This window comes from Neopelma chrysocephalum, unplaced genomic scaffold, assembly GCF_003984885.1.
Source record: "Neopelma chrysocephalum unplaced genomic scaffold, ASM398488v2 Primary Assembly neopelma1_143, whole genome shotgun sequence".
NCBI classification, from domain to species: domain Eukaryota; kingdom Metazoa; phylum Chordata; class Aves; order Passeriformes; family Pipridae; genus Neopelma; species Neopelma chrysocephalum.
This window is the reverse complement of record NW_020897805.1, coordinates 1,200,919-1,228,339: the sequence shown is the minus strand read 5'-3', so window position 1 is coordinate 1,228,339 and position 27,421 is coordinate 1,200,919. Positions and strand designations below refer to the sequence as shown.

The 27,421-nt window shown below is 39.7% G+C and overlaps 1 protein-coding gene across 3 annotated transcripts; it reads right to left on the bottom strand.

The window, feature by feature from the left end:
• Positions 1–1,070: 1,070 nt before the first annotated feature.
• On the bottom strand, positions 1,071–22,295 carry HELLS (helicase, lymphoid specific). Of its 3 annotated transcripts, none has more exons than XM_027700169.1 (22): positions 22,207–22,295; positions 21,983–22,104; positions 18,279–18,401; positions 16,938–16,997; positions 16,419–16,455; positions 16,261–16,325; positions 15,735–15,776; positions 14,769–14,993; positions 13,994–14,176; positions 13,593–13,736; positions 12,808–13,004; positions 12,043–12,139; positions 10,942–11,103; positions 10,279–10,421; positions 8,981–9,119; positions 7,458–7,541; positions 7,235–7,354; positions 6,195–6,311; positions 5,089–5,248; positions 3,500–3,596; positions 3,217–3,293; positions 1,071–1,603 (listed from the first exon to the last, which is right to left on the bottom strand). In XM_027700169.1, exons 1-22 carry the CDS (start codon positions 22,247–22,249, stop codon positions 1,506–1,508), a joined length of 2,535 nt encoding a protein of 844 aa, XP_027555970.1. In that variant the 5' UTR covers positions 22,250–22,295; the 3' UTR covers positions 1,071–1,505. The 3 variants fall into 3 exon arrangements, with proteins under 3 accessions (XP_027555970.1, XP_027555969.1, XP_027555968.1); XM_027700168.1 differs by having other exon boundaries at positions 12,808–13,001; positions 22,201–22,244; XM_027700167.1 differs by having other exon boundaries at positions 22,201–22,219.
• Between the last annotated feature and the right edge of the window lie 5,126 nt (positions 22,296–27,421).

The window sequence follows — 27,421 nt, the reverse complement described above, 5'->3', positions numbered from 1 at the left end:
CCCTGCTCAGCAATAACAAAAACATCTCTATACTATCAACCCTGTGTTAAGCACAAATCCAAAACACAGCCCCATACCAGCCACTGTGAAGAAAACTACTTCTACCCCAGCCAAAACCAGCACAATCATTTACTCTTAAATCTTGTATAGGTGCTCACTAGAATAAAGGCTGCATGAAGAAGAGTACCATAGAATGTAAATGTAAGTACACGTGGAGCCAGCATATGTTGGACTTTGTGTTATTCAGGCTAGTAAGTAACTGAGCAGAAAACTTAGCAACTTTTGTCTTCTGCAAAACAGGGCTTTCGACAGGCAAAGGTCAAAGCCAGCCTAACAGGTTTAGCTGTCCCCTCAGAGAGGTACGGCGAAATATCTCTATTACAAAGTAACTTTCTCTAAATCAGGCCAACAGATTACTCTTTGTGGAGAGCAAATGATCATGAAGTGAGTGAAAACTGTTTCTGCAGTCTGATAAGGTAGGTGGTATCTATACCTTGGCATAACTAGTACAACTGCAACTGTGACAGCTCCAGCTGCAATTCCATGACCACAGCTTCTAATGACGTCTGGATGACATTTTCACAAACCAGAGCTGAAAGCCTGATTCCTCCAATACTGTGTTCAGTTCTGGGCACCTCACGATGAGGACATTGAGGTGCTGGAGTGTGTCCAGAAAAGGGCAAGAAGCTGGTGAAGGGATGGAGCACAAGTCTTACAAGAAGTGGCTGAGGGAGCTGGGGGTGTTTAGCCTGGAGAAGGAAGACCTCATCACTCTCTACAACTACATGAAAGGAGGTTGTAACAAGGTGGCTATTGGTCTCTTCTCCCAAGTAACAAATGACAGGACAAGAGGAGATGGCCTCAAGTTGCACCAGGAAAGGCTGAGATTGCATATTAGGAAAAGTTTCTTCACCAAAAGGTAAGTGGTGGATCCAGCAGTACCATGCTAATGGGGGGGCTGGTTAGTTTTTCAAATGTGAGATTAGCTAATGTGCTAAATGAGTAGGAAAGTGTGAATTAATGGACACAAAATAAGCTTTGCTTATTTAAGAAGCCAAAATCCCTAGACCTTTAGAACAAAACAGATATTTATTTAACCAAAATAATTAGCAGAAGTTAAAAACAGAAGCTACACAAATGGCTTGAACAAAGGCGCAAGTTCTCTCCCAAATACAACCATAATTGACACCATATTTTAAAACCAAAACAAACGGTGTTTTAGGACTTCCACAGGAAGATTTTTTTTTTTTTACACAAATCTGCCAGGTTTTACCACTGAGCACAAGAACTAGCTGTAAGTGTGAAATATGCTCATTTTCTTTGTGCGAGTCTACTAAAGCTACAACAAACTATCACCTGCATTATACTCTAGAACATGTTAAAATTCACTGGAAGAACACAAGGGATTTGAACGAGGCTGTAAAGGAAGTCAGCATGAAGGATCAGTATGTGTAAGTGACATCTCTGGAAGATCTGCAAGACTACACAGAGGCCACATTTGCACATTAAAATACACATTCTCCATTGGACTCTGATGACTCTTCCAGGACTTTGAAGACACCCATTTTTTCCTTTTTCATTTTTTCAGAGGTCTTCATTTGATCTAAGATTAAAACAAAACAGGTCAACAATAACAAGTGATATAACAGACACATTTTTTCTTGGGATTTGGAAAATAAATGGATTAAACCATTTTGCTCCTTCGTCAACAGTTTGCCACTAAGTTTGTATTTGAAAATATTTTTCAGTTGTATACTTCTAGAAAAAAATTCTAACATCTCTGGCTAAATTGGAATGGAAATAAACAGTTCTAAAAGTTGCCTGAACTGGTCTCATTTTCCAGAGGAAAAAAAAAACAGAATGCAGTAAACCTATTTAGTGAAATTACTAGGAGAAACAGAAAAAGTTACAGCCCTGATAAGTAATATTCTTTTCTAAAATTTAAAGACCTGCAGCTTGTTTTCCTAGCACTTGTCATCACTATGATGCCCTTCCAGTGAATTTAAAGCTAATAAAAAACTATTTATTCATATAAAATTTAATAATTATGGCTTACCAGGGTGGAAGGTGGCAATTCAGTTTCTAAAGCATTAACAGCAGTTAGCGTCAGTAAATATTCAGTACATAATGCTAGACTAATATCTTCGTATTAACATTTTTTGACAACTTTATTATAGTTATTTTGCTTAGTATAGCCAAGAAATAAAAAAGCAACCATGATAAATATGATGCACACTAATAACACAAAATAAATGGCACCTTCTTCAACTTGAAAAGGAAAAGATTGTTTCGAAATCTGAACTTGTAAAGATAGAGGTAGACCATGCACCAAGAATAATTTTCTATATTAGCAGTCACTTAACTGACATAAGCAGTTTTATAGAACAAGGTCTTAAACTTTTTTCCTAAATTATCTAAAATATAGCAAAAATTTCCTAAGGCAGATTTATTTTATGCAAACTACACACAGTGCACTTATTTAAGGCTATAATTCTTACTTCTAAATTCTGTAATGACTGGGTTTTTTTCTGCATCTGTGCTTTGAGGATTGTTCTGCTAAAGATGCTGAAGGAAACCAGGCATACTAAATCTATTAATCTTACAAAAGCATGTTAAATCTATGAACTGGACAAGAATTTTTGCTCTCTCAGGAAAGTTAAGGCTTTTTTAATAGTATTTTGGCTTGATCAAGCACGAGAATTTGCAGACAACCTCAAAAAAAAAGTTGTGGTTTGGCTGGGCTTTTTGTTAAATAGTTGATCCACTGACAAGCCACGGTGAAAAGCTTGATTTATTTCCCAAAAAAATGTTAGACTATACTTTGAATTACAATCATATCAAAATAGGTTTTTAAACAAGTTTGCTGAAATAAACCTTTAGTAAGAATAGTTTCTATTTTGATCAATTAGAACAACTTTCCTTGAAAGTTGCTTTGCAGAACACTTCCTAATCTATGCTTTTCATTCACAGTATGCTCAGGGCACACTATGCCTGAATGTGGTTTTCTGGAGTACTTTAAGTTCTGTTATTTCTTCTTCAGCAAACCATACCAAAAATGTCAGCAAAGGGACCAAATGTCCTTTTCCAGATCAACAACACAGCTGTAGGGAAGGAAGCTATGGCAGCTTTTTATATACTATATACTATAAAGACTCCTACAAAATATGAATTTACTGTTAAATAGAATAAAGAAAACAGATGAAAACTCAGACTTACCAATAAGATCACTTCTATCCAAAAGTAACTCTAGATCTTTATCACTTATTACTTTTTCTTTAGATCCTTTAACCTCCCTGTTGAAGAAGAAATAATCTTTCTTAATACAGATAAAAGCATGTTAGTATTGCATAGTCAGTTTTCCCACATAGCAGAATCCCTAGGACATTCTTTCCACTAAGAAGATCCACATACCACTTCCTAAGACAAGAGACCTATTGATAGCTGCTTGAAAGCTACTAGTTACAAACTCATGGTCCAAGAAAACATGAAATCTGCATACCTCTCATAGTCTCTGGATTTCAGTAATTCTATTAATTCCTGAGGGTCCAGGCAGCTCTTTGACTGTGCTAGGCCAGATTTACCACCTTTAAACTGATCTGTAGAAAGAAGAAATTTTAAGAAAGTACACAGAGACTGGAACAAATAATGTAAATAGATAAATCAATATTGGATGCATATATTGAACAAATTACTCTTACAAATCAGAATTAATGCTATGTTTCATTGCTGTAGCCCTCAGATAAACACACCTTACACTAACAGTCTAACTGGTGAAAAACTCAGAGGACATGAAGGTTTACATGCAGGCCTTTCACTTTCTATGATGTGTATGTATGTATATATATGGTATGCAGAAGAACTGATTGAAACACCAATTCAACATGCACACACGCACACACAGAGAAGAAAAGCCATTAGCTCTACTTACTGCAAAAACATTGTAAATAAAGTTAGATGGTGGATGCTGAGGTTTGTTCCCTTTGTATTGTAAGCTGGTTGAAACAAAGTAAGCAGTATTAACCGCAAGACAGTAAATATGTGAAAGGTAGGTACATGGTTTGCAGAGAGACCAGCCTGCAGTTTAATGAAATAGACAGACATGACAAAATAATACCGTGACACAGGCTGGATTCTTGGAGACTATGCTAGTACCTATTTACAACAAACCTCAATGTCAGTCCAAATAACCCATATAAAATATTATATATTTCAGTATATGGCAGGAATATACTATTAGAGCCCATTCTACACTCATCTTGCTCATGTGCTCTTGTGTGCTCATCGTGCCACTTCGGTCTTAACTTCAGTTTGGACCATAATCAAATCATTAAAAAAACCAAACCAAACAAAAAAAAAACTTACATTGGTCAATAACATGCCTATAAAAGTCAGATGGCAGTCCTGGCAGTCACACCAGGACAGCAGTGGCAAAGGGATTACAAAGAAGAAGGCTAATGCTAGGATAAAGTAAGCATCTAACAAAGATTAGCTAACATAATCCAAAACCAGAGACAAACCACAGCTTAGGCTTGACAAGCATTGCACCATGCAATTGACAGTTAGAGGTGTGGCCTTTTTGCCCCTTTATGCCCTCATGAAAATGTCTTTCTTCCCCTTAATATGAGAATATAAGAACTATGAGAAGTTTTTAACCTCCTAATATAAGACTAATTACTGTTCAGAAGCCCACACCAAGTCACAAGAATTGCAATTTTTCAAGAGAGCTTAATGTTTGAAATTGCTATATATACAGAACTACAGTCCAAATGTCACAGAGAAAGCTGCAGAAGCAAAGCAGAATTCATATAGATTCTATATGAGAAAAATTTATCCCTGAGACACTTCAAAGCAATCACATTCTAAAGACTTTTGAGTATGACCAGCTATATAATCAAGAATCGCCACTGCTCCATCCATGAAACCAAGGTCTATTGTTCTATTCAGCACTGTTTCATTGTTCAAACAGAATTTGTCTGTTGTGGTTATAACATACCAGACAGGTGCAAACAGGATGCTGAAATTTGTTACAGCTTGAGATCTGAAGAAGCAACACATGTTGACATGCCATCATAAGAGAAAGATACTAACTTTTGTGGATTATCAGCTTCTCCAGCTTCCTCTTGGCAGCAGCTCTCTCCACAATCTTCTGGTCAATGGTATTTGCTGTCACAAGACGATAAACAACTACTGGCTTTGTCTGGCCAATTCTGTGACACCTGTCTTGGGCCTGCAAGTCTGACTGGGGGTTCTGAGCAGACAAAGAAACAAGTTAAAAACAATTCAGCTACGCCATTATCCTTTTTTAAAGGGACATATCACAAGCAGCATTTTCAATGGTGAGCTGAGAGTCAGAGCAAAAGCAGTAGGCAGGAGAGACATTGTGTAATAAAACTCTACTTGACTCTTGAATCTTTTGACTCTTAAGCTCATCCATGACAAGCTCTGCTGCTGTAGCTGCACAGGCAGAGGAACCCACCAGCTTGGATGCTTCTGCACCCTGTGCTGCAGTTTTCACAATACAGATGTGTTTAATGAGAGATTTAGATGAGAGTTTTAGTTGTAGGTTTGTGGAATTTTTTTTTTGAGAGTAAGAAAAGAAGCATTTAAAAAGTTTTCAGCCATTTCTAAAGGTGCTTTAGCTCTTCTGAATCTGAACAGTCATGCCAACAGCAGCACTGTCTACTAAAACAAAGTGAAGAGGTCCTCAGTCATTTACTTCCATAGCTCACTTCTTCCCAGCCTCCAGACATACAGGAGCAGTACAATCCTAGCTAGCTAAAACACGTGTGGCAAGCCACAGGAGGAAATTCAAGGGACTGGGACTAACATGGCAGCTGTTGTAAAAAGGGAACCCATAGAAGGTCCAGATACATTCAAACTTAAGTAATAAATCAAAAGAAGGAAATGTATCTGCAACAGAAAAACCCTCCTGCTTTTGGTAACTCAGAGGCAAACAGGCTAGTTTTAGAAACCAACTTGTAATGTTGTATTCAATAATGTAGGACTTTTCAAATCAGGCTGCATTATCTCACAAAATGTTTGCACACACTACATACTATCGTCTTCATGTAACACCTCTTTAAAGTTATAGAAATGGTCTATGCCATAAGGGGTTCATAAATGATTGTCAAAAGCAGCAACAGAGAAAGAATTGTATGACACATATCACTAGGTTTAACAATCTGTCAACATACCCAGTCACTGTCATATATGATAACTGTGTCTGCCGCTGTTAGGTTAATGCCCAGGCCTCCAGCTCTTGTACTCACTAAGAACAGGAAGACTTCAGGGTCAGTGTTAAATTGATGCATCTGGAAGAGAATTCATCCATTAAAAAAAGCAGATGGATTGAACACGCCATAGCTTATCTTTAATTTTGAGAGACCTACGTTTAAAAAGATAAAATACAGCACAAGCTGTCGGAGTCTTTAAAAAACACTGCATGCACCTGGGACAAGACAAGACCAAGAAGTGAAACAACTGTGTTTTCTTATCTTATGCTTCCAGTCAGTGAGATGTCTAACACATAAAGTGGAGATGACTACAGTGAGGTATGGTCCAAATCACATTCACCTCCACATGATCTACCACCCAGTGATGAGCAAGGTGTCCATCGTCCAAGGTGGCAAAGTCTAAAGACATAGTTACTTCTGGATACAATGAGAGTCTAATGCCAACATGACTGTAACTTTCAGCCACTCTGGTAGAAAACTGAGTGTATATAATTTTCAGGACTTTGATAGCAGAGAAAAAGAAACCATTATCCCACACCCAAGCTCTCTAAAAGACCCACAACCTCTGGGATCCCCTGGACACCAGTAAATCACAGAACTGAGAAGAGCCTTGCTGAACTTGCAGTACAAAATTCTACCAGTTTAATAAAAGTCATTATAGCTTGCTGACATGTTAGTTAGCCTTTCCTCTTTAAGAATCGGGTTTAACAGTACCAACCTCAGTGTTTAGGGGTTTAGTTTTCCTCAGCCACATCAGTGGCACAGAAAAAAAATGTGGAAACAGAGTATATGAGCACCCACCAATCCAGGCATACCCCAACATACTAGTTAGTAGCACACCTAATTGCTTCAGTATTTCTGTGCTGCAGACAGTAAAGACACTTTTCAACATAGATATGTTTTGCCTATTAAAGGCTAAATACTGTGCAAAATCATGTTCCAGTGTCACAGGGACAAGCAGAATTTGCTAACACTCTTGAAGGGCATGTACACCTACTTACATTTTCTTCTCTCTCCGAGTAGGACATAGAGCCATCCAATCGACTGAATTTGAAGTCTCTCAGATAACAGTAATCCATCAAAATGTCAAGCATCATAGTCATTTGTGAGAACAACAAGACCTACAAAACCAGAAAGATTCCTCAATACAATTTTTTGTTCATAAGGAGACAAGTGTATTTCCTCCCTCCCCCACCCCCTTCAGCAACAAATCTTTAGCTTTACCTTATGTCCTCTCTTCTTCAGTTCTGGAAGCATTCGGTCCAAGAGTAGAAACTTGCCTGAATTCTTTACTAGATCTTCATCAACCTTGGAACAGAGAAGAGGAGATCTTATATTAGGAGGGCAGGATACCAAAGGCTTCCCCAACTCAGAAGCATCAAAAAAAGGTATCTGAAAGCCTCTCACTGAAACAAACATGCACCACCTTTTTAACTAAAAGCCTAAGACTGGAAGCAACACTAATTTCAGCAAACAACCTTTAATCAGTTAAATCATGATAAAACTAAATTGAACCCAAAATTGGGCATTTCATATGCCCAAATAATTTAAAAAATAAAACTAATTAGTTTTCACCCCATTTCTAGAAGGAGAAGCCCTGATGTTTTTAATTTTTCCTCATGGAAGAGCACTGATGTTTCTTTCCCTGCTTGTAACTAAGGCACATGGCTTCCACCTACTGGACACAAGGAGGCACCGCTGAGCAAGTTACTACGCATCAGCCAAGAGGTAAAAGTTCACAGCACAAGTTTCCACACTGTGGCCTTAAACCCCTCTTCTGCTCAAGAGTTTGTTAGATCTAATTCTTGCTATGGGCCAAGAGCAGGGATATAGAAACAAACTAAGGTTTGAACCATACAGCAACTACCTTGAATAATTCTGAATGCACTTGGCTGAGCAGGTACTAACTCCTGCAGGTGGTGTCAACTGTCAAACAGTCTGCATTTTCTACACATTAACTAATTTTCCCTCGCCTCCCAGACTGGGGTATCTGCTTTCTATACACTAACTTTACATTGATAAACTTCAACAGCTTGCTCCTGAGTGCAGCTGAACCTGTTATCACAGGTAAATAGGAAAACATGACTACACATGCCCACAAACGTACATTTAGAATGTGCACGCAACGCCCAGTTGTTCCAAGATTCTTCCAATTTAAATTACTTCATACTTTCCTATATTGCCAACTGTTTTGTGTAGATTAAAGTACCATCTGGCCTTTTGATATAACTTGGATTCTTCCCCTTTTGAGGAAGAGAAGGGATGCTGTATTCTCTAAGCAGACGACTCTGTTGTACTTGGTTCGGTCCTTCAACAACTCACACTTAAATGTTACCGCTGCACCTCCTGCAGTGTGTACAATTTATGTCATGAACAGTTCACCAAGGGTCAGCATGTTTCAAAAAATAACCCTTGTGAGGAGACCTTGAGGCAGACCCTAAAGCACCTGGAGTCAACGGAACCCAGCGACTGTATTCCGTAACTTTCCCGCCAGCGGAGGAGCGCTGCCATAGTAAAGGACAATACGGCGTAACTGTGCAAAGACTAAATAAGCAGAGAGGCTGAATGGGCCTCTGCAAGTGGTGCTGCAGGAAGTTTCAAATAATGATTCAATATACTGCTGGAATTCAATAGGGAGGCACATGCCAAATACATTGAAAAGGTCATTCTTTTACTGCCATCAGCTCACAGTCTATCGCTTTTTAATGCCTGAAATAAATTTTCTCTAGTGCTTTTAAAATATGTACCTTGAATTGTTGTGTAGCAGGATCCAACGGATATTCAATGAGATAGGGGTGATTACAACACTTCCTCAGTAACATCATAATATTCTGCAGTTTAAGGTTCACCTCGGAATCCATGGGAATGCTCACTTCTACCACTGGCCTTGAAAACATACATCATCTTATTAGTACTGAAAGTGTCATCTTATTATGCTACAAATATTTAAAAGAAAACAAAAACCACAACAAAATCAAGCAATGGATTCACATGCTGCATCAAATGTCCTCAAAATCCCTCAGAATTAGTAAAGCTATTACCAAACCAAACTTCTTATAGTGCCACACTTGGCAATGAAGGCACAACAGCGTGCCATTACTGGTTTAAAATACAAAAGGGCAGTCAGTAGTAATTTGCAGAATTTAGCTTGTGCAAGTCACCCAGCACAAAATGGAACAGAACCAAGCCCTCTGCAGAACACATGGTGAGATCTCCTGTGGAGCAACACGTAAGATATTCCACAATCAGCTCTCTGCCTATCCCATTTCAGTCACATGTAGACATTGCAGGATTCACAACAAATACAGCTATTGAGCTCTTCTACATCTAAGTACTGTCTCTGACACAGACCCATACATACCATAAAACTAATACAAACATATTTAATTGTCTCTTCTTGCAAGCCACAAATCTAGCAAAGTAAATGCATTTCAACTCTGAAGATTAAACCGGTTTTCCTTATACCCAAGGGACTTTCAAGCAATAATGAGCCACCAACAGAAGGAAGAAGTGGGGGATGGTTGAAGTGATGGCATTTGCCTTCCCAAGTAACTGTTACATGTGATGGGTCCCTGCTCTCCTGAAGATGGCTGAACATCTGCCTGCCCAAGGGAAGCAGTGAATTAATTCCTTGTTTTGCTTTGCTTGTGTGAGCAGCTTTTGATTTCCTTGTTAAACTGTCTTTATTCTCAAACCACAAGTTTTCCAGCTTTTACTTTTCCGATTCTCTCCCCGATCTGGCTGGTGGAGGAGTGAGTGAGTGAGTGAGTGAGTGGCTGTGTGGGGCTTGGCTGCTGTCTGGGGTTAAACCACAACAATGTCCCAAAGTTAACTCTAATATTAGAGTCAGTGAGTGATGGTACAACCTAACCGTTGCTATCATAGCTCAATGAATACTAGGTAAAATCAAAGAAACAAAGCATAAAGCTTAAAGGATAGAGAATAACTAAATGCATTCTTCCTGATCAATTTCAATAAGCAAAGCTCTGGAAGCAAATTAAGAGGGAAATAGACAGTATAACAAAGAATCTTTTGGGGCAGGCACCTCTCTTTTTCTACTTCCTCTTGCATTTTGCTGATCAATCTTTCCAAGTCATCAGGTGAACCATTATGTTCTTCACAATAATCAACCACTTTTCGACTACGGCGTTTTGGTCGGCCTGTAGGACTCAACTCAACTACTTCTTCCTGTGGGAAATGAGAACGTTTCCATCAGCAGCAGTTTGCTTCAGACTCGAAGGCCTATGCTGACCCAAGAATTCTCAAAGCTGAAAAGGTCTCAGTGATGTACATCATGCAACACTTACTTAGACTCAGAAGCTTTGAGTTTGGCTAAGCAGAAAATGCAGCCCAAATTTTAAATTGTAGATTTTAGATTGTAAATTTTTTAATTGTAGATTTTGAAAGTTTGTTTGATTTTAAAAAGCCACATTAATACCTTTTAAGCTGTAACTGCCAATTCTATGAAAACTGTGTTCTTTTCCCCCTCAAGCTACAAGTAATCAAGAACATATTTACACTTATATTGTTTTAGTTCTGTGCCCACAGGCCTATCACAGTAACTGCCAAAATAGATAACAAAAGGATCAGACTAAAAATTTAAGCAAAAAGGGGGTCTAGTTACAAGAGTAATGAAGCAATACCAATGTGGTTTTGCCTACAAACTACCAATAGCAAGCACATTTCTAACATCCATATCAGCAGATACCTCATTATTTCCAAGCAGTTTCCTAATGGTGCGATTTACAATGGCAGTATAGAAAGTTTCTTGTTTCTTTGCCAGCGGTGCATATACCACAACTTCTCGCTTAGGAGGAACCTCCAGAGCAACATCAGATTTCAGTCTTCTCAGTAAGAAAGGTGTCAGAATCTGAAATGGTGAGCAGATGTTACAACTACTCAAAACTCTCAACGTGGCTAGTTTAAAAAAAAAAAACAAGACGAGACACAAACAGGCCTACTAATGTAATGCTATTTTGCCAATTTAAAGCAAGGGAGTTAACTTGCACGTACATTTGATTTTTTAATATAGATGCCTACTCCAAAACTTTCACTCACATGCTGGTAATGATATGTTGAAACAACACATCCACTGACATTTTAAAAATTCTAAAGTATTTAGTAAGGGTGTAGTAGTAACTACATTACAGACCTTTCATATAAATTCCAATAACTGAAAGTAATTTTATTATGAAACAGCTCCTTTTGCTTGTTATATTTCCTAAATCAAGTTATTCTGGAAAAGTCCCAAACCTTTAACCAAAATAAATAAATAGTCATCAACAATTATATATAGAAGACACAGTTTAGATCTCTCACCGTCAGCCTTTGACGGGAAAATGATAGGTTTGTAAGCATTTACTTCCACACACCCTCTTAAAAAAAAAAAAAGCTTTGAGTGTTAGCCTGAAGACAGGCACATTATGTAACTAGTTTGTCAAAAGGTATTCTATTCCGTTTGACACCTAAAAGTTACATAACTTCCCTCAAAGTTATCTTTCAACAAAATAAATCCACCAATTAAATCTTTTGACAAACTGAAGCCTGTAAACTGTAATTAAGTATGACTGAACTCAACTCAATTCCAAAATAAAAATGAGTAATTATCAAAGAGTTATATTGTTTCTTTAGCATTTTTAAGTGCTGTAAATTGAAAAAAACCCCAAAAGTCTAAGGAAGTCAGAAGTGCCACAACAAAAACCTCAGACCCAAAATTCAGCTCCACAAACAAGATTTTTATACACTTCATAATAATGGTTAGTGTTAAAAATAAACCGTGAAAAATACAACACAAAGGATAAGTGAAAACCTGATGCAGCATATGCAAGATGTTTTGCTCCCTTTCTTTAGCAATAATATCTTCAGCAGTTTCTGTAATGCTGGTAATATCAAACCAGGATTCAAAGCTATAAAAACAAAAGAAAGGAAAAAATTGGTACCTTCATAGCTATTATTCTTCATTATTTAAGTATACTATTCTTCTCTTATCCTGTGATTTAAGAAAAATAAAGCCCTAATATCCATCATGAATAGAAGGTGTACAGGAGGAATTTCTGAAATACACCTGTCAATTCAGATGCTTGAGGTTGTAAGTAATTTGTAAAAATACTTACATTAGTTGAAATATTCACTGTGATCTATTATATTCAATCTAGTCTGTAACTTTTTCCAAAATTAGTCTAAAGACTGTCTTGGCAGTGTTCTTCCACCTGACCCCTACTACTGCAGAAAAGGATCTGTGGGTCCTGTGTCTGCCAGCCTCACACAGTTTTCTCCAGCCCCTCAGGAGAATCTCAAAGCAGCACCAGGCACTTACAGTAAGACAAACATCTCTCACCACAAATGCTCATGTCTTTGCTCAGAGTTGAGCTTTCACTATCATGGAGATGACAATTAATTCCTTCCTTTCTGAAACAACTAAGTGTGAAACAAGGCACATTTCAAATCACACCGAATTACAACCATACCATAAAACAGCTCTTCACAAGCTGATATAAGTTTAATAATTAAAGAGTCACAATAATGCTCAAACAGAACAAACAGAGATAGTTCCCACTATCAGATTGCAACCTACCTTTTCAAATCATCAAACACATCTGGCAACAGGAAGTTAAGCAATGACCAAAGCTCTGCCAAGTTGTTTTGCAGGGGAGTACCAGTCAACAGGAGTTTATTGTCTGCATTAAAACGTTTCAATTCTCTGATAAGGCGGCAGTTCATATTTTTAATCCTGTGACCTTCATCTACTATCAGGTATTTCCAGTAGCACTGCTACAAAAAGGAAGGGTATTTCAGTAAATTTTAGCTTTATTTCAGTAAATTTTAGCTTTTTTTATTCCATCAAAACAGGGGCCAGATGAATTAAGCAGCAGTATACTGCCTGCTACAAAGATTCTATTTACTGTATTTCACTGTGCCACACTCCTAGAGCTGAGTCCAAACAGTTAATGCCATACATCTGCTTCATGGTGACTGCATTTAGTAAGTTTAGGTGGTTAAAATAAAACTACAAGAAACTCATCTTGCTGAAGGAACCATTTTGATGTTAACCACAATATTTATACATTAAGTATAGTTTTTACTCCAAGCCTCCCCAGCTACCACCAATAGAAAGGTAATGAAAAGAGCAGGTAGGCTGTAACTATCTGCTTACTTTTTGGATAATGTTCTGTTTGAAGAACTTCTTAAGCATTAAATTCCAGCACTACTCTACCAAGGAAGCAGAAGCAAATGCCAGCACACATGCTACAGTATGACACTTATTGTACAGGCAGCATGCGAGTTTTTTTACTGTATTCAAAAGCGCTGCTGCCAGCAATGAGGCACAACACTGTTCTAGGGCTTCCAGAACTTAGATACCTGCAGGGCATTTCTGTCTCGCATTGCTATTTCAAACGAAGTAATGACCACAGGATGGATCTGGAGTGATCCTTGTCGTCCGTGAATTTTACGAACCAGTTTCCGACGCTCCTGCTGAGCTCCATGATAGAGCATCAGTGGAATCTGTAAAAAAGAGGTTACAAGTCAGGCAAACTAAGCTCATTTTAACCTAAAGAGAAGATAGTAGAAATTATGAGATCTCTTACAAGAAGACTGTAAATACATAGCAAGCCACGGCAGTGTGTAGTAACCACATAAACACCACAATTAAAGTGATGTTCTGTACAGAGAAAGTTTCAAGGCAAAGAATTAGAATAAAAATTAAATAATTTGTGCTTTTAAACCTAAGGAAGAAAAAGAAAAGTCTTAATTTCTTTTACCTCTGGAGTAAATCTCTTGAATTCAGACATCCAATTTGGAAGAGTAGACAAGGGACCACATACTAAGAATGGACCAGGGACTCCTCGCTCCACCATCAGGGCTATTGTTGCAATACACTGGATCGTCTTCCCCAACCCCATTTCATCAGCTAAAATGCCATTAATACCATTTTCCCAAAGCATCTGCATATGCAAAAAAACAAAAGTAAGTGCAAAATAATCAACAAACCTTCAGAAAAAACAAAGATCTTTAGGAATGTAACACCCGTGGAAACTCTCTACTAGGCCCATTTTATATTACAAATGAGGATGATTCTCTCCATTATGAATAAATACAAGCATCTGGTAAACTCCAGATATTCTCATGTAGATGTATGCATTCCAGCACCGTATGCCTGACTATGGTGCAAAACCACAGAACAGTATCAAAGGAAAGTATGTAATTTAGTGTTATATCAAAAGGCACTTCAAGTACAGCTCACATTATATTATCCCAGGTTTTACTCATCCCAGCTCCAAAACATTTACTTAGTTCCCCTCTCTAAAAGACCAAGTTACTGTGCTGATGTTTCAGTTTTATGTAATCAAGTAGCTTCTGTGGGCATAGCTACCTCACCACAGGAAAAAGGTGCACCTCCTGGCCAACACAGCCACCTGCTCCAGCCACAGTTCTTTGTGCAGACACTGCCAGTTCTGACAAGTGACAGAGCAACCTCTCACAAAAGAACAGAAAGGAAGACGCAGAAGTTAAATCTCATCAACAATTGCTCCATACCCTTAGCCACTCCATGCCTTCCACTTGGTACCATCTCATTACACCGCCAGTAAAAATCTTTGGCTGCTGAAAAGGCACTGGTTGTCCATTAAATTTTCGTACTGGATCAAGAGATTGTTTGGCAGTGTGTCGTACAGCTTGACACAATCTATCCTTAATGACACTATTTGAGTCTCCATTTTTCTGCAGGTCTTCTGGACACAGGTTGTCAGAAGAGCTTTCATCCTATAGAAGGAAGTTCAAGGAACACATGACAAGTGGAACGCACATCAAAGCCCAGCTAAGATACGTTTCCCAAATTTAGACCAGCCTTAATGTACAGTGGAGTAAGTCAGTCCCTGACACAAAGGCTTTTTTTGAGTATCTGTCAACTCAAAAGCAGACTTTTTAGATTCTGTACTCCTTTAAAACTGAAGAGCAGTGACAGCTACTGAAGCTATTTGGTTTATAATTTTCCACCCATAAAGCAAGCAGACTTAAAACCTTCCTCACAGCAGCTGGCACTTAATGCAGCTATTTCCCTTCTGTAAGTGGGTTCTAAAGAATGTTGGGAAGCAATTCAACTAAGCATGTAGCTTTTGAACTGCAGCAAAAGCAAAAGAGACCTCACCTGCTATCTCCACACCTGAATGCTAAAAAATTACTTTCTTAAGGTCTTAAACACCAGTACAAATATTTTTTAGTAAATTCCTATTTCTTTTTTTTTTAACTACAGGCATTCTATAAAGTATAAATACATTCAAATTCAGTCTTTTAAAAAATAAATTAGAAGTTTTCACCTTTGATTTCTGAAATAAGTATTTAAGTGCATTCACACCACCTTTTTAAACTTTAAAATTCAGGAATTCAGTAACTAGCAGAAATGTTTATTTACAGGCAAGTTTAGAGATATGCTATGAAGTATAAAAAGCCCTCCCTCCCTTTGGGCTTAATGCACTTTAACTGCAATAATATGTGCTGACATACCTGATTTTCCACTTTACTCTTTTTTGCCACTGATAATATTTCCTGGAAACAAAGGGGAAAAAAAAACATGCTTATAACCTTTTCAACCTTAAAGGCTACTATAATTTGTATTTCATGTGATCTTTTAATTTATTCTGCAATCTGAACATACTTTAAAAGCTTTCCATGCAACACCATTAATCATACAACGGCCTCTAAAACCAGACCACACACCAGAGAATACATCTCAATTACAAAGGGTAGCTGAAAATTCAACTGGCAATGTAGACTCTTCACAGATTGCCTCCCTAAAGACCTGAAAAAACAAAAGAGCATCCAAATTCTACAGGTGTCAAAACATTGCTTGTTACATGGATCTTTGTTGGAAGAAAGTCATACCTCACAGACAGACTAGAGATGGCTGATAATCTCTGGTAGCCATGTATAAGAGAAAGGATTGCTCTAAAAGAGATGTCACAGCAATTGCCTTACCCATTAAAAGTTGTGCAACAAAAATCCAGACAAGTTATTTATAGTTAAGGCCTACCTCTTTGGACATAATTTCTGAGATGTTATATGTTCCATCTTCCCTCGCTCTTTTCTTTTTTGCACCTATAAAGATAATATTTGAGTTTATATAATGCATCAAACATTAAAGAAACCAAAAACATCAGTACTGAAAAAAGGCAAAACCTAATGCATTACCTGATTTCTCCTCTTTGCCATCAGCTGGGTTTTGACCCTAGAAAATAAACGTAGGAAAAGGTTCATCATCTTATGAATCTCTAACTATCATGACACAGATAAAAAGATGTAATCAGATTCAAACCATTGCCTTTGAAAGCTTGAAACATTCCACTATTAGGCAGTTTTCAAAAATAAAGCAAAAGAAAGGTTCTGCTTATCTTTTTTATTATTTATTCAATATCTTGGTTGAATAAGCAATCATTGCTAAAACAAAAGAACTCCTCAAAACAAATTGAAACCATTTTCTCTAATATTAATTAGTAGAAACATCCTCTTAAGATGACTGCCATGGTACGCAATTTTTAAGCACTTTTAAACAATCTTTTTTATTATGGTTAAAATATATATTAGACAGATTCTACAAGTAAAATACTGGCTAATCAAATTTACTTATTTTACCTACCTTGATCAAAACTAGCATTGTAATTTCTCAGACTTTTATTCAAAAAGTTAAATAAAATAGCTACCTAATCTTACCTTGGCAGATTTTAACATCATCTCTCTCTTTTTTTCTAACTTCTCTTTCCTCCTCTGTTCCTAAACAAAATAAAAACCACACATGCAATTCTTATCTTTTCATAACACCCACAAGAGTACTATCCATTACAGAAATGATAACAGGCAGAGATTACATTGCTAATACAGAGTTCCATGTACTCTACAGACTTTGTTTTCGCAATCTCACTGAAAGTCTCTGTTCTGACACAGTTTAAAATGATAAAGCAAAATTTGGACAAGAAAGTGTAACTGCTCTGAATTGCTTGTCAGCAAATACTTTAAACACTTAAATGCAGTAATTTAGGAAGATTCCAATAAAACTATTCCCAACTGCAAAGTCCTGAAGTTCACATATACTGCAGTTAGTTTTCCATGTATCCAGCTTCCCTTTAAGTTCTACATATTACCACTCATGTTCATTGCGGAACAGACAGCAATGTAAATAGCCTAGAATGTCTTTAAAGAAGAAGTGCTTTTATGTCTTGAAGAACTTAAGATTTTCACTCCATCTACTATTTCTACTCGCTGAAAGCAAAAGGATCCTGGAGAAAGAGATGAGACATTTGTATTCATCAGAGGGAGTAAGACTTAGTACTGAAACACTCACTCTGGAAAGGAAGTTCCTGCAGTCTGTCAATGTCCCTTTTTGGAGAACACTGTCCTCAATCTTTTCCTAACTTTCTCCCCCTCTCTCATGCATAAATTCTTATAAGCTTGCCCATAAAGGTACAGTTAAGAAAAGTCAAGATAAAGCTACATATGAACTCAGCAGCCCATGGATTAAAAAACCACATAAAACTGTTTTATGGAAGCTATTGTTTGGGAACAGCATGGCCTCAGATCACTGTAATTTATAAATTTGTTTGAGGGAGGCCTACATCAGCATCTTGAAGGCACACCTTATCCTCAGCTTTCAGTAAATAACACAAACAGGCTACAAAACTTCCTACTTCCCAGTTCTTTACATCTTCTATCCTCCCTTCAGGTCTTCTAGCTCCCTTAAACTTAATTTCTTATTTCAAATACTTGTTTTCCTAGCACTCAGGCCAAATGAAGAATTGTAAAGGCATCGGTTCCACCTTTACTCTGTGACTTGAAAATTATAATTCATGCTCTACCCAGTCTGATTCATCTATTAATTTATAGAACAAATTTTGAATACAATGTAAAGCACCACTTCATTCCAGTGCAGTAGGGTCCAGTAGATTTTAATGTTACAAATGAAATCTTAAAAGCATTTTACTTCAAACAGCTGGATGACAAAAAAACCTAAACAGGCAGCACCTTAAAAATCCTCACTGCAGATCAAAATACACCTACCTCTAGTTGCTGCTGTTCCATTTTGGTTAGCAAGAATTTGGAATAAATGTTGCTTTTTTCAAGCAAATGTTGAAGCCTCTTATAGCGCATTTCACTCGATTCCCGGTCCCAAGAAGAGCGAGCCTGGCCAACAAAAAGAGATGTCAAGTATTTATAGATACTTCAGAGTTAATGTTTTTAATATAAATGGTTCTTCAGGATAACTACAATTGTGTCTCACACACACACTCCCTTTTCCCTTCCAGCCATTATACATCTATGATTCGTGATTGTATGGACTCATATGCAGCTATGAAGTGCTGCAAAATGAAAGTAACTGAGGGCTGCATTCACTTGCATATGCATCATACAAACACCCAGTATAGCAGCACATGGCATTCAAGGGCTCAAAGGTGCTTTAACTTCAATTTATAGATTTAGAGCAAAATGAAATTTAAGTCTATTTGCAGTCTGCAAATTTGTGAGGATAAAAACCCTATGTGGCAAATTTCAGCACAGCTTTCCAAGTATTAGTTGGGACTCCTCCACATGCCATTTGCACAAAGTTACAGTTTCTCATTAAGAACAAGATATTCAGATAGCTATGAAAGCATCACATCCAGTTTACAGAGCTCAAGACAACTCCCAATGTGAAAACAATAACTTCTGCTTGCTTTGCTTACAAAATCTAGACACACTTTTCAAAGTAACTTCTGTTGAATTAGTAATTTAGAAGTTTGCAAATTACTCTTCAAAACTCAGGTCAAGACTCCCCCAAAAAGTAAAAAAGCATGTACCTTTACAGATTCATCTAACACTGCCTGTTAAATTGAAATATCAAACAAGTCATAGGATCATTTAGTTTGGAACAGACCTAAGACCATCAAGTCCAACCATTAACCAGCACTGCCAAGTTCATCATTAAACCATGTCTGTAAGCGCAAGGTCTGTGCACTCTTTGAACGTGCTTCCAGGGATGGTGGAATCACCCCTTCCACCGGCAGACTGTACCAATGCTCCACCAGCCTTTCAGTGAAGAAATTCTTCAGAATATCCTCTCTAAACCTCCCCTGGCTCAACCTGGGGACGTTTCCTCTTGTCTTACTGCTTGTTACCGGGGAGAAGAGACCAACCCCCCATCTGTCTACAGCCTCCTTCAGCAGGTTGTAGAGAGCAAAAAGGTATAAATTAGCATCTCCAAGAGAAACCCCAGAGGCAAGATGCAGAGCTTTACATGATCCTTATGTATGCCATCACCTTCAGAAGAAACTGCTAAGATAAAGACAAGGGCATCTACTGAAACAAAATACACAAATAGGCAGGGAAATGGGGTATTTCCTGAATCACGGGACAAATTGTGTGACACTGAAAAGGTGGAGCACGTTTCTCCCCCAGAAATCAAATCTTTATTTTCCACAAGTCATTCTAATCAGGTAGCTATCACCTTATTCTTTTATGCGAGAAAGATCTATCTCTACAATTTCTCTGGGGGAAGATATTGCATTCTCATGATTCTCCATCCAGTTTTTATTTCCTTCTACTCTCCCCAATCCAGGTTTCACCTTCAGATGACCAGTACCTGAGCTCAGAAAGATCAATTCTTGATGGCAATGCCAAGAGAGAATATAATTAAAACTAAACTACTCATTCAGCAAATTACTATTGCTCATTTTTTATTGTAGTGAACACAGTATTCTTCCATTAATTGGTCAAACTGAAAGACTGTTCCCTTGACCAACTGCAAAAATTTCAAGGGGAAAAAAGAAAACTCAAAGATGCACAGCACTGAACTCATGATATCTCACTTTAAGTGAAACCTTCAAGCCTCATGAAAGTGGGGGGTTCTTTCCCTTTGACTGAAAAGGTCAAAAACTTGCCACTCTTTTTCATCACTCTACATTCATATGTATTTGGACAGTGGTATTTCGCCATTAGCCCTCAAAAAGGACTGGCAACTCTTTTGTTGAACTGCTGCACAAATCACCTGGTGGGGTTTGCTGAAGTGACAAGCATAAGAAACACAGAAGCTGCCCCCAAAATGCCAGTAAGCCTGAGTTAACTACATGAGTAATTCCCCTTGGTCTGACTGGCCCCAGATTGCACAAAGAAAGATTGACAGAAGCACAAAGGACAATGGAGCAATAACCCTTGCTAGAGGTAAGTTCTGTGGATTCTCAAGAAATGGAGACAACACAAAAAACCTCACAGCGCTATCACATTATAGCATTGCTCCAGGAGTGGTTGGTTGTGAAAGAAATTACTTCTAAGTCCTTTTCTCAATACTTCCTGTGTAATGAGATAATTTGCTCTACAAGGGTTTCCTCCTCCTTTCCTCCAAAAGAATTGCCTGCAAATTTTTTGTTCCTAGTCTGACCAAGGAATAGGTAAAGTTCAGACAGGTTGTATCATCATTTACTGTTTGCAACAAAGAATATCATGACTTCTGGGAGAATCGCTACTATTTTCTAACTACAGTATCACAAAATACTGCATTCTATAAACATGTCCTTATAAATTCCAAGTTTTTGTAGGAAAAAGAGTAATCAAAATTCGTTCCAAGCCTTAAGAGATTGGTATTTTTCATGCCCTTAAAATAATGCTTCAATTTTTAAGACAGTGAAAAAAACATAGCCACCCGACTTCTGAAGTATATTGAGTAATAGTACTACTGCCTTGAACTAGAAGATACTTAAGGTCCCTTCCAACTCAAACCATTCTATGATCCCTTAGAACACAATTCCCCAAAAGAACATTTAAGAGAATAGTTCTTTCAAGCTTGTATTCTGATAACGTTAGTTTTTATCTGCACAGGTCTGGGAGCATCATGCTTTCATATTCTCTCTCCAAAACAGATTGGTTAGTATCCATCAGTGCTTAGCATCAACATATGAAAACATTCACGGCAAGAGAGAAATGAAGCATACACCACTGGCTCTGGGGATGTACCATTTCCGTGAAGGAGTCTGAATTTCCTGTAACACAAGCAAACCGAGGTATGCAAACCAAACATCGTCTCCCAGGATGATCACATGTACATTTCTCCTGGCAGCAATGCCAAGTCAGGAGCAGCTCCTGGACAGCTGTGTGCAGAGAAAGGCAAGAGTGCAGACCAAGAGAGCGACTGGTATAAATCTCATCCTTTCAGCTGGGCTTTGTAAGCTAGGCTACTTCCTCGATGCAGTTCTACATAAACTACACCTGCTACCGAAAGAAACACATAACCGGGCTTATTTCTGGAAAGGATAAATGGAATTTATACAACTGTTCTGCAAAGCTCTGCTCAAGTACCTTGTTTGGTGGGGTCTTTTTAACTAAATAAGGACCACAAGGAGAGAAAGAATGGTTATGTACACATACAGAAACACGAACAGAAAAAAATTGTCTTTAATGTTTCAGACAGAAATTCAGAAAAATATGAACTTACTACCCTTTCTAAAATCAGCTCACTTTAAAGGCATGATACCTTACATTTTTTGGCTCAGAATAACAAAAGCAAAGAGGCAATCTTCTCACTGCAAATTTCAATGCTTATAAAACGCAGTAAGCTTCTTGCCGTTAGCCTTTAAAAAATAAAAATGAAAGCCTCCAGGGGATGAGAAAAAGGCGCTTGTGCGCCAGTCACCGCCCGGCCTTTGGCAGCCGCTCACGCGTGTTTGTTTTGAAACCCAAGGAGCCGCACGGCCCGCAGGCACCCTGACAAGCCCCGCCGCGCGGGCTGCCCTCACCTTCTCCAGCATCTGCCGCTCCTGCTCCAGCCCCGCTGCCTCCAGCTGCTCCTCTTCCTTCAGCATGGCCGGCGTGATCACCGCCGTCTCTGCCTGCTCCCCCATCTCGGCTCCCAGCGGTTCTGCAACGAGCGCACGGTTACCCTGGGTGACCCCGGGCCGGTCACCCGCCGCCCCCCCGGTCACCCGCCGCCCCCCTGGCCGCCCCTCACCCTCACCCTCACCCTCACTGCTTCCGCCGCCGGCTTCTCCGTTCCTGGCGGGCATCGCCCCCACCGCCGCTCCCGCGCGCGCCGCCTCAGCGCCCGCCTCGCGAGAACAAAAACCGCGCGCTGCACAAGCCGCGCGAGAGGCCTCGTCACTCTCGCGATGCCGCCCCGCCCCCTCGGGGGCCCGCGCGGGGGCCATGTTGGCTCCTGGCAGGCTCCTGGCACGGCCGGGCACGGCGCGGGGAACGCTTGGGCTGCTCCGCTCCCGCTGGAATGGGCTGCCCGGGGACGTGCGGGAGCACCGTCCCTGGGGGTGTTTGAGGAAAGACTGGACGTGGCATTGAGTGGCATGGTCTAACCGACGTGGTGGTCTTCGGTCATAGGCTGGACTCGAAGATGTCAGGGCTCTTTTCCAAGCTGTGATCCTGTCCGGCGCCCATCGGCACCTGGACAGCAGGACACGGCACCGCCTTGTCGGCTCCGTTAGTGCAAGGGCCTGGGCACTTCCTTGGACACTGCTGGCTGTGCCACGAGAGGGCAGCGGAACCCTGGAAACCGGGGTGGGAGCTGCGCTTCCTCAGCCGACGGAAAACGCTCTTTCCCCAAACAAGGGACTGCGTTAAAATAAATATTTCCAGTGTTCAAAAAACAAACGTTTTTGCTTCACCTAAATAACGCACAAGCTGTCAAAATAACCGGGCTTATCACTTCGAGTGCTGTGCTGGTAATTGTTCGTGCCTGTCAAATGGATCCCTGTGTTAATCCTGCCCCACGCACACGGCGACCAGCGCTCCTGGCTCTTAAAAAGAGACCTGGAAAGGGGGAGGGAAGAAGAAACAGAACCACAAGTCTAGTAATAACTGAGGTGGATGGCATTCTTCTCATTCCCAAAGCCTGACAGGCCGATTCTGGATATCATAATATGGTTTATGGCAAAGTGATTCTGCTCTCTAAGGCATAGTTGAGAGGTTAACTGGAGACAGTGCTGCATCCATTTGAGGGAAAGTTAGCAGGGAGGAATGTTATTAACCCCAATAAAGTTATTTTATTGGCATTGTGGCAATTGACTGCAGGCTTTTTCAAGCTTCTGTTTCACTAGCAAATATTCTCAAGGCATCACAGTGAATAAACAAAGGCACCTTTAATTCTATGAGACCTAAGGTGCTTTCCAAACTATACCATTAAAGTCGAAAAATCACCTAGATGACAACAGAAAGGCATCCAAGCTGGAATGTGGCTTCAGTGGCTCTGAATATCAGTTGCAGGCAGGAAGCAGGGATCCCAAAGATGTAACTAGAACTAAAGGAGCACTTGCAAAGATTTTGTCTGAGATATGAACGTTAACACCTCTACTACTTAAAAAAAAAAGCCAAAACAAAACCATAATATTTTTGCTGCTCAGAAATTGTGAGGAACAAATATATGGCTCTTATCCAAAGAAAAAAATAAGCCTCTCAGTAAAATACGTCATAGAATACAAATGTTTCATCTCATTCCTGCATCCATACCTGTTATTTGGTAATATCATTACAACCATTTTTAGAATTGTGAGACAGACATACTCCACCTTACCTCAGATTATCACTTAAATCAGACAACTTTGTTTCAGCCATTTCCTGCTCTGCCCAACACCTTTGTCTGCAAGCTCTTCGGGAGGAAGGGATTTGCCTGTGGGTAGTGGAGTTGTGCCTCCCTGTGGATGGCTCAGCATCACAACTGCCATTCATTTTTGCAGGAAGAGACTGTGCTGCTGTGCAGCGACCCTCATCCTCCATCCCACCACAGCTGCCGTGGCTGCGTCCATATCCATGTGCCCATGGATCCCCTGCTATGCCCTGGAACAGGAGAGGGGGCTCTGTTAGCAGGAGAGTGTTTATTTGCCTTTGTGTGTGCAGTGTGTTTCTGTGTTCAACCAGTTGTAATTTAGGGATAGAATATTATTTTCCCTGTTTATTGGTAAAAGTCATCATAAATAAATGACAGAATGGTAATTAATTAGCCATCTCTTTGCTGACATTCTTATATCCAACATCCACAAAACTTGATGCAGCGAAAGCTTTGTAAAACATGCCTTTAAAAAAATATTCCAGGTAAATGCTATCAGATCAGTCAGTTGTGGTTGAAACCTGCTGGACACATACCATTGTCTGTTTTTAACATCCCATAGACAGACAGACACTTAGAAGGGGAGTGTGCAAAAGATTCATGTCCAGTCTTGCAGACAAGGGCAATTAGCCTGGCTTAGCACACGTGAGTAAGGTGCTGTCAACAAACATCCTCCTCCAGACCCAGCTATTACTGTTGAATGAGTATGTGCTGCTTCTCACTGCTCCTCTCCAATGGCTCTTAAGACTGAGACATCAGTATTTGATATTAAAAGTCTGAGGTAACAAGAGGAATAAGGCAGTGTTTATGTAAATTGTTCATGGGGTAGATTCTAAGGGATTGGGAATAGGGCTATTTCACTGTTAAGCAGGCAGAGATGGGAGCACTTTCCGTAAGTGTAGCAGGATCCAAAAAATTATGTGTCTCCATGGCATGAATCTCCATTCACTGCTTAGCCCGAGCAAAGAAGTTGTAACATAGCTTTTATGCAGAAGCAATTAATTTTACCTCATTAGTCAGTGACTTATCAGTGCAGCACCAGTCCATCACTTTTTGTTTCAGAAGATGAAAGTCCCTCATAATACACCTGGATGCTTCTACAGTGTAATGCAAGGTGCAGAGAAAGATGAACCTAGTGGCACAGAGGGGGCTGGGGGAAATTACAGTGCAAGAGAGCAGATAAGAGTTAGAAAAATGTAGATTGTAAACAAAGACGGTTCTGTTCTCAGGTTGGCCAAGTGGCTGCTGCTAAGTCACAGTAACCCTGGGTTGTCACCTTTGAGATTTACTTGTCACTCTGGTATGCAGTACAAGAATGTGTGTTGTTTCATCATGCACCATGCCTGCACAAGTTACCTAATGAATTTACTACAAACTGTAAAAGTAGTTTCTTGTACTAATTGCCTTGTCTGCTGAATGACCAAAGAGGAAGCTGGGACTTTGAAATAAAATGGTTTTCTTTAGATGAGAAAAGTGAGATATATAAATTCAGGCTTTTTTGTCCTTGTCTTATTCATTCATATATGTATGAGACTTTCTTCTTCCTGAGAAAATGAGAAAGTCTCCAAAGCACTCTGGCAGATAGCAGTAGCATCCCTGATGTTTGCTCACTGATGTTCAAATTTAAATTTAGTTTTTTCTTTTTTTTTTTGCTTCCTTAAAGATCAATGGCTGTTAAAACGCAGCAGTAGCAGCCAAGGAGACTGGTTGCTCTTCTTTATATTAACAACACTTGATATGGCTAACATAAATACTATAGCAGGAGTCTTTTCTCCATCCACAAGCACAATCTTCACATGGTCAGAAATTTGAGAGATTAAGTCCAGTGGATCAGCAAGTTTAACTACCTCTCCTGTGACTAAAAGTTATACATCCAATTGGGAGATGTGTAGGAAAAAAGTACTGAAGGATCTGGGTCTGGGCAGGTAACCAGCATGCTATATATACAATAACGCTAGATGGCTGCACAGTCTCCAAGAAACTGCTGTTGTCTGCAAGTCTGATTATGTAGCTTGTGGGCCTGAAATATATATGGTAAGATGTGCTGATCATCGAAACATGTTAGTAAACAATCGAGTTCTCCTGTAAGCTGCAGGAATGGCATTTGCTGACAGCTGGACTTAAGCATCCCACCAAATAACTAGAATATCATGCTATGGTGAGGCAGCCTACCTCCAGATTTGCTATGTCTCTGTCCATGGGAGCTGAACCACACGTGAAGCAACTCCTGAGACACTCATTTCCAACCTGGCCTTTTGAGAAACCTGATATACCCGTAACTGCCAGGCAAAGGGTGGGGTGTGCAGAGGGAGGCAGAAACCTCTGTGGCCATTCAGCTTTAATCAGCCATATTTGTTTGTTTGTGAGGACATCTAAATAATACCACCCACCATTCTGTACATCAACATCTCAAGGCTTTTCAGGATACAGCTCTCAGTTTTCTAGTTCCTGCTGTAGCATGCAGCCCAGACAAGACAGAGCAGGATTAGGGTTGTCAGGGGAAAGAATTGATAGTGTGATGTTACTCTCCAGCGGGTAATCAGTTCCCTTGGGGGACAGGATTCTTCCTTGCTGCTGCAAAAGTGGCAAAATAATAACCACATAAGTCTGACTGTTTCAGTGAGCTCTTAACCTGGTGTTTGAATACACAGCTTTTATTCATGCATTACATGAAAGATTGCTTGTGTTTTTTCACTATGATTAGGTCTGGATGTTTCAGCACTTCTGCCTGTAACTGAGAATACATCTGCTAAGAAATGACAGTTTTATCCAGCTCATCACCTAGTCTAAATCTTCCAAGCCTAAGTTCTGTTGGCAATGTGTTTCCTGGCTTACATTTGGGTAACTGTAATGAAATTCCCTTCTAGTTTCTCTGCCCTTAACTGTTTGGCTCTTCACGATGATTTGTGGCTGTGCATATTCACAGGCACCAATTTCATGCACAATAAGAAACAGTACTCATCCTGTTAACCTTCTGCTTCAAAACTACTTTCTGCTGTCACTTGACACGTATATGTACTAGGATCAATGCTTATGACTTCATTTCCAGGCGCCCCAGGTAGGGAAGGTGGAACCAAACCCTGGAAGGCATCCAACCATGTTGGACAAAGCTCCTGGTCCCTAAACCACCTCTTTGCTTGTGGCTGCAAGAAATTAGAATGTTACGGGTGAGGCAACGAGGAAGAGCACAGAAATCTTGCTGTGCTGCAGTTTGCTGCCTGTCCATTACTCTTGACAATTTGCCAGTGAAGCCTGGGGGTCCCAACATCCCACCAACTGCAGCCTGTGACCTACTGGATGCTGGGAGTTCACAGACTGTTTCTAAGGGATCTGGAAAAGCTGATCACAGGTGCAGCTTTGCATGTGCTGCACAGCAACCTACAGAGGTGTGGACTCAGAGAGTCTTCACCTAGGTTTGAACATGCCAACTCCCTGCTTCTCCCCATGGTTAGAGTTAGCTCCAACCAGGAATGATTACATTTTTCAGTGTCACATGAGACAATGACCTCTAATGACCTCTACTAAGTCATGCTAAAAAAAAACTCTTGTGAATTTTTTGCTGGCAGGCAAAGGGGGAGCACAAACATCTGTGAGCTCAATGTATACCAGACAAGCATGGTGAAAT